Below are 9397 nucleotides of genomic sequence, written 5' to 3' on the forward strand. Positions count from 1 at the left end.
CGCTCTGGTTCCATTGGTTTGAAAGGAGCTTGCGCATGAGAACTTCCTGGTTGGTTGTTTCTCGTGTGTTTGGGGTGGTTGTGTTTGTGTATGACACTGATATCGCGCCTTTTCCGTAAGGAGCTGAAGGTGGCGTACGAGGTAGGCCAGGGCCGGGAGACAGTAAGTGGCCTCCGAGGGAGCTTCGTCGCTGAGTGGAGAATCTGAAGTTGCTTTGCTTTACTTTTGTAACTTTGCAAAATAGGTCAACCCATTTGCAAAAGCAGTGACGCTTGGTGGAGGCATCTGTTCTTAAAGCAGCATTGAATTTGCTCCAGAGCCCCTGGTTGGGTGATAGTGGCACCTACCCAAGAGCCACGCATAAAAGGTTGGTCCTCTCCATAGTCATGTCAGGCCATAAATAAAAGTATTTCTACGCATACGGACACCTGCTTCAAATAATAAATCATTTATTTACTCCCATTATTTGCACGCTCCCCAATAAAATATGCAATAAATAAATATGTAAAAATATATATAAAACTTTAAATTCAAAGCATATGCCAACACTGATGGCATTCTCTCATGACTACTTGGGAATTCTTTAAGAGTTTTTTTTTGGGAGGTGGGTGGGTTGTTACAGTTATTGACTAATCTATTGTATTTCATTTCAGATGTTCAGAGTACTGTAATGCTTGATTGTGTGTTTTTTGTTATATTTATTTTATGAATACAGTTACGTTGGAATTGTGCTTTTTCATGTTGTAAGCCGCATCGAGCATGGTTTGAACCCTGGAAAGATGGAATTCAAATAAAATTATGCTTCTATGTATGTATGTACGGTATGTATGTAATGTCTAAAGGTAGAAAAGGTAAATGACCCCTGACACTTAAATCCAGTCGCAGACGACTCTGGGGTTGCGGCGCTCATCTCGCTTTATATAATGTCTACTCAGAAGTAAATCAAACTGAATTCAGCAGGATTCGCGCCCAAGTGGAATTAGGACTGCAGACAAAGCAACAAATCAAAACTTGCAATAACAATAACGATAATAAGACAAATAACAATAATGACATCCAGGCAGTAAAAGGTTAATTCCCTCCCCGGGCGGGGTAAGTTTATTCCTTCCGGAGGGCGTGGCTAATGACGCCCGTTTCGTTTTGCCCTCAGCCGGCGCTGCGGCGTTACCTGGCGCTGCAAGCGTGGCGTCACAATCTCGCGCCGTCCTTTTATCCTGCGTCGTAGTCCTCCTTCCCTAGCAGACAAGATGGCGGCGCTGAGGGCGAGCGTTGCGCAGCGGGCGGCGGCGGCGGTTCTCCTGAGGACTGGGCCGGGCCAGGCTCCCCTCGCCGCGGGGTACCACGAGAAAGTAGGGAACGGGGGCTCGGTCACTGAAGGGGGGCTTTGAGGGTCACAGGAGAAAGGCGGGCGAGGGGGGAGGACCCAGCAGAACGGGTTTTCGGTGGGGGAGTCCCCTCAGACGGTGGCGGACCCTCCTTCCCTGGACGGTTGTAAGAAGCAGAGGCCAGGCGGCCACCTGTCAGGGATTCCTCACCTGTCACTCCTGCATCGCAGGAGGACGGACTCGAGGACCCTTGGAGGCCCCCTTCCAGCTCTGCAGCTTCGTGATTCTATAAGGCAGTGGCTGTCGTTCTAAATGGGTAGCTGGATTATGGGGGATATAATAATAATAATAATAATAATAATAATAATAATAATAATAATAATAATAATAAGTAGTTTGGGGGAAACCTGGGGATTGTGGCTTGGAGAGGGGATGTGATAAGGATTTGGGGGACTAAGGTAGAATTGGAGATCTTTGTAAACCTGGGGCTGATACCACAAGGGTGGCTAGAAATTGAGTGGAACACCAGAAAGAGAGTGAGAAGGGAAGCCTGCACAGATTTGGGGAGGGGGCAGTTTTGTGGGCTTCAAACAGAATAGAGGCCTGGGAGGGGTTAAGTAGTAGTAATAATAGAGACACTTCATTTAAAAATTTTTTAAAAAATTAACAGAGGGAGGCATGGGGAAAGGCCTCGCAGTGGGGCAGGGGCTGCATTGTGGGTATATAGAGAAGTTGGTGGCTAAGGTTGCCCCTTTTTACCCTCATCCCTTTTCCTTTTTGTATCATGGCTTCTAGATTGTTAGCCTGCAGGCAGGGACTGCCTTGCTCTTGTGTACAGTGCTTAGTGAAATCCATGTGCTCTGGGAATGATTAATGGTAATGATAGGCTGCGGGAGTTGGCGTGATTCATGGAGGGAAGGAGGAAGGACGCAGTAGAAGGAACAGGGCTAACATAGTCAGCTGGCATATGAAGGCACAGAAGGAGAGGCAGGGAACGGCCCACAGTGGTGGGGGTTTGCAGGCAGCTGGATACTGTGCACTGGTATATTCCCTGCTTGGTTCTAATGGCCATGCTGCTTATTTCTCCTGCCCATAATGTGGAGGAGCACTTTGACTACAGGGCTGTGTACACAGGGCATTGCAGTCACTCTCCCTCCCCTTGACAGATATTTTATGAGGCTGGGATAAGTTTTAGTCATTTCTTGGGGATCTCTTTAAGTTGTGCTGGGCTGAGTGGCAGAAATCATACAATTGGAAGGATCCCTGTAGGCTGCCTTGTCCAGACACCTGTGTGATGATGCAGAAAATCCAAAGATAGACCACCCCTGATGTCTAGGGCTCAGTCAAGAAATGTCTCCAGTAGGTGGCAGTCAGAGATTTTGCGACTCCATTACAGTAAATGATACGTGAATAGCCCTAATCATAGAATTGCAGAGTTGGAAGGGTCCAGGATGATTATCTTGTTCAAGGATTCACCTTTGTCCCCTGAAGATGCATATCAAACCTTTGTTTTGAATTCCAGGTTGTTGATCACTATGAGAACCCACGAAATGTTGGTTCCCTGGATAAGAATGCAAAGAATGTTGGGACTGGCCTTGTGGGAGCACCAGCCTGTGGTGATGTCATGAAGCTGCAAGTAAGTTAGTACTGCCTTGAGGCACCAAAGGCTGTGATACAATAAAACCTCTTCTAATCTGTCACCCTCTATTCTCTGTGTAATCGTGAGCAAGAGAAGTGTATTTTTCGTTTCAATGCAATGCTTAGTCACTCTCATGTAAATGTCCTCAGGTTGAAGTAGATGAAAATGGAAAGATAACAGATGCCAGGTTCAAGACGTTTGGCTGCGGGTCAGCAATCGCTTCGAGTTCCTTGGCTACTGAATGGGTGAAGGGCAAGACGGTAAGTCTGATGCCTGTCGATATATACCTTGGCCTTGTTTTGGAAAAAAACCTTTCATGCTGCATTACCAACGTGGGTGGCGCTGTGGGTTAAACCACAGAACCTAGGGCTTGCTGATCAGAAGGTCAGTGGTTCGAATCCCCACGACGGGGTGAGCTCCCATTGTTCAGTCCCTGCTCCTGCCAATCTAGCAGTTCAAAAGCACGTCAGAGTGCAAGTAGTTAATGGTACCGCTCCGGCAGGAAGGTAAACGGTGTTTCCGTGTGCTGCTCTGGTTCGCCAGAAGCGGCTTAGTCATGCTGGCCACATGACCTGGAAACTGTACGCCGGCTCCCTCGGCCAATAAAGCAAGATGAGTGCCGCAACCCCAGAGTCGGTCATGACTGGACCTAATGGTCAGGGGTCCCTTTACCTTTACCATCTCTTAGGCTGCTTGAAGAAAGTCGTTTCCAGTCCAGGGAGGGTAGATTTTGCATGCATCATCATAAGAGTCTAATAATGTGGAAGTCAATTGTGGGTTACATCAGTGGAGTCCTGCAGCTGGATCAGACCAAAAGTCCATTTAGTCCAGCATCCTGTTCTCAGTGATCAGCCAGATCAGGCAACCCCAAACTACGGCCCTCCAGATGTTTTGGCCTACAACTCCCATGATCCCTAGCTAACAGGACCAGTGGTTAGGGATGATGGGAATTGTAGTCCAAAACATCTGGAGGGCCGAAGTTTGGGGATGCCTGAGCCAGATGATTCTGTGAAGCCTGCAGACAGCAGCACCTTTCCTACCAGTTCCCAGCAGCTGAATTTCAGAGGCATACTGCCTCCGGCAGAGGGATAGTAAGCTGGCAATAGAAAATGAAATTGTGTCTATGGAGCAGAGTTAGCAGCAGTTGCTATGGAAAAGCTGTAGCTTACACACCTGTTTTATGTTCAGAAAGTATTAGGTTCAATCCTCAATTCCTCCAGGTAGGACTGGGAAGATCCTTTCTCTGAAAGAACCACTGCCAGTTATTGTAAACAATCCTGAGCTAGATGGACCTGAAGTCTGGTAATGCAAGGCAGTATTCCTGTGTGCCTAAGTCCATGGTATGAAATGGGAGGCTAAGCACTAAATAGTAATTTTTGTATGTTTCAGGTTGAAGAAGCCTTGAAGATCAAAAACACAGACATTGCTAAAGAGCTCTGCCTTCCTCCAGTAAAATTGCACTGCTCCAGTAAGTAACTTTTTGTCCTTTGTTGCCATTCAGCTAGTTGATTGGATCTCTTTGCAGACAAGTTGTTGCAAAGAAGCACCACAAGGCCCCAAATGCAAACTCAATCATGAACAAGAATGGTGCGTATAAGTGAAGTTCTTTTACAGTGATGCCTTCTTTGTACTTGGTATGTTCTTAGAGAAAGTGAAGAGCTAGAATATAAGGGCATATGCCTATCTCTGACTGGTGCTAAGGAGAGTTGTAATCCAGCAACATCTATACAGCTACAAGTTCTCCAACCTTGGGAGGCTGGAAATTGGTTCTGGAGCTGGCATTTTGGTAGACTGAACCAGGAAGTTCCTGTTATAGTTCCTCCCGTTAGACTCAGTGGAAGGCTGTTGAAAAAGGAGTCAGGGTTGAGACACTGAGAATAATACTGGCTTATCTTTATAGGGCTGTTGTAAAGAATGCCGAGAAGGCAAGTGAACTGATTTGTGCACAAGTGCTATGCACATGCTAAATCATAAACTGGCCTAAGAACACCCCTCAAAACTCAGAAATCTGGGCACATAGGAAAGGTGGCGCTGTGGTTAAACCACTGAGCCTAGGGCTTGCTGATCAGAAGGTCGGCGGTTCGAATCCCTGTGACGGGGTGAGCTCCTGTTGCTTGGTCCCAGCTCCTGCCAACCTAGCAGTTCGAAAGCACGTCAAAATGCAAGTAGATAAATAGGAACCGCTACAGCGGGAAGGTAAACGGCGTTTCCATGTGCTGCTCTGGTTTGCCAGAAGCGGCTTTGTCATGCTGGCCACATGACCTGGAAGCTATACGCCGGCTCCCTCGGCCAATAATGCGAGATGAGCGCGCAACCCCAGAGTCGGTCACGACTGGACCTAATGGTCAGGGGTCCCTTTACCTTTACCTTTATCTTTATAGGGCTGTTGTAAAGATTGCCGAGAAGGCAAGTGAACTGATTTGTGCACAAGTGCTATGCACATGCTAAATCATAAACTGGCCTAAGAACACCCCTCAAAACTCAGAAATCTGGGCACATAGGAAAGATCTCCTTCACTTTAGAAATGCCTAAAGGTCACCACAAGGTGAATGTGGACGTTTACTGCCAAGGATGTGAATTGGCCTGCTGAATTGCAGGAGAGAGCCAGAAGCATGGCTCTTCTCCCAGAGTCCTTGGCACTTGGGATTGAAATGATTTTGTTTGTTCGACTTCTGCTGTTAAACCAGTGTAATATTTCACTTGTGTTCTTCCACCCTTAGTGCTGGCAGAAGACGCCATCAGGGCTGCCTTAGCAGATTACAAGTTGAAGCAGGGGCCGAAGAGCAGTGAGCCAGGAAAAAATGCAAGCCTGGCCTAGAAGGAGGTGCTGCGTGTCAGAAAGCCTGGAGGCCTGTCCCGCCACAACCTTGCCATTCCAACCGTAATTTAGCAGGGCAATTACCAGCAAGGAGCCAACAAATCACCTTAGTGCATTTTGGAAGCATGCACAACGTCAGGCTGCATTGGAACAACCTCAGGGCAGTCGCCTTGATCATCTTTGCTACCAGCTTTTCTGTTTTCCTTCCACATGTGAGAGGAAAGAGAAGAACCTTCTTGTGATTTCAGTGTGAGAATTTTGCTATAAGTAATCGTTACAGCTTTCAGTGTGTAGGAGGCAATTGCCTACATGTTTGGTATGGCATGGCCTGCTGTTGCAAGGAGCAGCCCCATCTCCGCTTCGGGCAAAGCTGCCTGGTACGAGAGAACAGTCAGGGACATGTAACAGACCCACCACTTTCCTGTAACTCTCCCCACAGGAAGGGAAATTGAGCAAACTGTAGATATCTTTGGGGACAAAAGAGGGTAGAAGTTGCTCTCCTGCTGTTTCTGCAGATGAGGCAGCAAGAATCTCCCTTCTCGTTGCCAGCGGCACGTTCTTCCAGCCGGGAGGGAGGGAATTTACCCCTAACAGCAATTAAGGCAGAAACAACCATGTTCTTATCCTTATTCCCTAGTTTGGGTTTTAAAGAAAAGGATTGTGTGATCAGACAGTTTATGCACAAGTTTCAGATTTATTTTATGTACAGTGTATGCTGTATAGAAATATATAAAGATAATATATGCTGTGCTCTAGCTCAATGAATTGTGTGTTTCTTCCTAGCAAATTTCAGGCTGAATTGAGAATAAGAATTCATATAAATGCCTTATTTGACACAACAGTATTCAGCCAGACCACAGAGAAATAAGAGAGAGGTATCAGCCTGTTTGGGGTGGCAAGGGTGGGTTGGTGTGGAGGATGCAACACGGAGTGACAGTGGAAAGAGAGAAAACAAACGGGGGAGGGAAGACTGTGATGCCTTTCTTGGAGGGAATGGCTGGTTGGGACCCTGTAGGGTCGCTCCTTTAGGGAGAGAATCCACAGTGACATTTTGCTGCCAATTGCTTGTATGCCGTTCTAAAAGTTGGGCATGAAGGCTACAGTCCTCTTGCTCCTCAGCAACAGACACTCAGGAGATTTTCTCATCCTTGGTAAATGCCAGCCCAGTGCTCTTTGAAACAGCCTTGAAAAGCAGTAAGCCCCATTAAAGAACAGCATTGCTTAGAACAGTGTTTTTCAACCACTGTTCCGCGGCACACTAGTGTGCCGCGAGATGTTGCCTGGTGTGCCGTGGGAAAAATGGGGGGGGGAGATTTTTTTAAAAATGTCAAATTTTCGCCCACTAGTTACTAAACAAATGAGGGAGGGAGCGAGGCGTTTAATGCTCCCTGAGCCTCCACACACTGTCAATTGGCACGAGCGCACCGCTTCACTGAATGACAGCAGCCGCACGCGCTATGCCCGCCCCCTCGCTTCTCTACGCCCAATCGCCGCAGTGGGAAACGCTCGCTCCCAAGCTCCCTTCCCGCCCTTTTGCCGTTGACTTTGGCGCGCGAGTCTCAAACACCAGTGAAGAGCAGGAGGAGACGTCGTCCTCAAACCGAACGCAGGGGGTTGGGCATGTTAGGTGAGCCCGGGTCCCCCACCTTCCCTCGGGCAGGCGGGCGGGCCATGGAGGAGAAGTACCTGCCGGAGCTGATGGCAGAGAAGGACTCCCTGGATCCGTCCTTCACCCACACGCTGAGACTGGTTAACCAAGGTGCGGACATAGAAAGCCTGCTACTTGCATTGAGGAGGGGATGGGGGTTGCAAAACAAAACGGGGTGGGGTGGGGGTGTCTTGATTTTTGGGGTGCGGGGAAAAACAAAATACAAGCTTATTTTCTTGACGGAGCAATGTAAATCGGGTGCAACGTCCGCTCAGATGTAATTACAGTAAATGAGTCGTACGGAAGTAGGATTGCACCACCCTAAACCATTTGTTTTTGTTCTTGTTGTGTTGCATTACTGTGCGTGAATAATGGGAAAGGTAGACAATAGGCACTTGGTAAGAAATATAGGGGGCGGTGCCAGGGCACAGCTGCCCCCCCCCCGAAAGGTGCCGGTTTTGTGTTTGGGGTGTCGTTCCTTGCAAGTGCAGGAGATCCCTTTAAACTGGCTGCCCGCAGACTTTGGAAGCAACTCCGAAGCGTGAACTAGGTAGGGGCTTCTGGGTAAGTCTGCATTCGATGGGTAGCTCATGAGCTGCAAAGGCAATTGCATCTTTCGGAGTGTGTGTGTTTGTGTGTGAAAGCTTGCATTTCTCCAGGGTTAATGTGGCATCTCTGGGTGCTCAAAAGTGCTTTTTGTTGGGTGTCCTCTCTGTAATCCTAGTAGCATCTCTGCAGGGTAGCTCTGTGTTGCTACCTTGCTATATTGCAAGGAGAGGGAGAGAGAGAGAGAATGGTTGCGACTGTGGCTATGCACCCAAGGAGTTCCAACTAGAATGGAGATTTGGAATCAGGGTCTTGCTGCACGTTGGTTGTAGCTTCCAGCCGGGCTCTTCCTGCGTAATATTCTGATTCCAGCCAGAATATCAGCTTTGTGTTCAGCCAAACAGGCCCAGGTTGCACACTGAATAAAGTATTTTATAATTTTTCATATTTCTGTTTACTTACTATTTCATAATAAAGTAATTATAAAATACTTTCTTTGTGTTTATTTGATTCCTATTCAAGAGAATTACTTTATATATAGTCAATATAGGCACAGAGTTAATTTTTTTAACATTTTCTAATGGTGGTGTGCCTCGTGATTTTTTTCATGAAACAAGTGTGCCTTTGCCCAAAAAAGGTTGAAAAACACTGGCTTAGAAGGACAAGATAGCTCAGTTTCTCAGTAAGGAAGACAAAAGGTCATTCACCAACGTGAGGGATGTATTCATAGCAAAATCTGCGCGCGCACACACACACACACTCGAGGAATGGTAATGGGGGTGCTATTGCCCAGAAGAACTCAGCTGGGATTTGCTTACACTGTCCTTAGCTTCAGGAACAGTGACAGGTCAGAACTACATTTCCAGGTTCCTTGGCTCCTTACAACCAAAGCAACCTGAAAAAAAAGGGTTTTATGAGCTAGTACTTAAGGAAGACTTCCCTTTTTAGTTTCAGGGTGGTAGACAGGGGAGGAGAGAAAAAGTCATGTTTCAGTTGGACTGATTTTTGAAGTGTGTTTAGTAGTGGAAGGGGTTGCCTTGGGTGGCATGTGATAGAATCATAGAATATGGGAGTTGGAAGAGACCCCAAGGGCCATCCAGTCCAACCCCCTGCCAAGCAGGAAACACCATCAAAGCATTCTTGACATATGCCTGTCAAGCCTCTGCTTAAAGACCTCCAAAGAAGGAGACTCCACCACACTCCTTGGTAGCAAATTCCACTGCCGAACAGCTCTTACTGTCAGGAAGTTCTTCCTAATGTTTAGGTGGAATCTTCTTTCTTGTAGTTTGAATCCATTGCTCCTGGCTAGTAGCCATCAACAGCCCCCTCCTCCATGAAATTGTCCAGTCCTCTTTTAAAGCCAGCCAATTTTGTGTTCATCACTGCCTCCTGTGAGAGGGAGTTACATAGGGAGTTCCATA

General features: G+C 47.3%; 1 protein-coding gene across 2 annotated transcripts; it reads left to right on the plus strand.

Moving 5' to 3' along the window:
• Positions 1 to 127: 127 nt before the first annotated feature.
• On the plus strand, positions 128 to 6537 carry ISCU (iron-sulfur cluster assembly enzyme). 2 transcript variants are annotated; one of them, XM_035136341.2, is made up of 6 exons: positions 128 to 367; positions 716 to 821; positions 2848 to 2961; positions 3114 to 3224; positions 4354 to 4432; positions 5685 to 6537. In XM_035136341.2, exons 2-6 carry the CDS (start codon positions 807 to 809, stop codon positions 5780 to 5782), a joined length of 417 nt encoding a protein of 138 aa, XP_034992232.1. In that variant the 5' UTR covers positions 128 to 367; positions 716 to 806; the 3' UTR covers positions 5783 to 6537. The 2 variants fall into 2 exon arrangements, with proteins under 2 accessions (XP_034992232.1, XP_034992231.1); XM_035136340.2 differs by lacking the exons at positions 128 to 367; positions 716 to 821 and adding an exon at positions 1205 to 1349.
• The last annotated feature ends 2860 nt before the right edge of the window (positions 6538 to 9397 follow it).

The sequence above is a fragment of the Zootoca vivipara genome, chromosome 13 (genome assembly GCF_963506605.1).
Source record: "Zootoca vivipara chromosome 13, rZooViv1.1, whole genome shotgun sequence".
In the NCBI taxonomy this organism is placed as follows: Eukaryota; Metazoa; Chordata; class Lepidosauria; order Squamata; family Lacertidae; genus Zootoca; species Zootoca vivipara.

Coding starts and splice junctions, on each gene's coding strand:
- ISCU (XM_035136340.2), top strand. CDS start 1,248: ATGGCGGCGCTGAGGGCGAGCGTTGCGCAGCGGGCGGCGGCGGCGGTT. Junction 1,350..2,847: donor CCGCGGGGTACCACGAGAAA/GTAGGGAACGGG, acceptor TTTGAATTCCAG/GTTGTTGATCACTATGAGAA. Junction 4,433..5,684: donor AGTAAAATTGCACTGCTCCA/GTAAGTAACTTT, acceptor TTCCACCCTTAG/TGCTGGCAGAAGACGCCATC.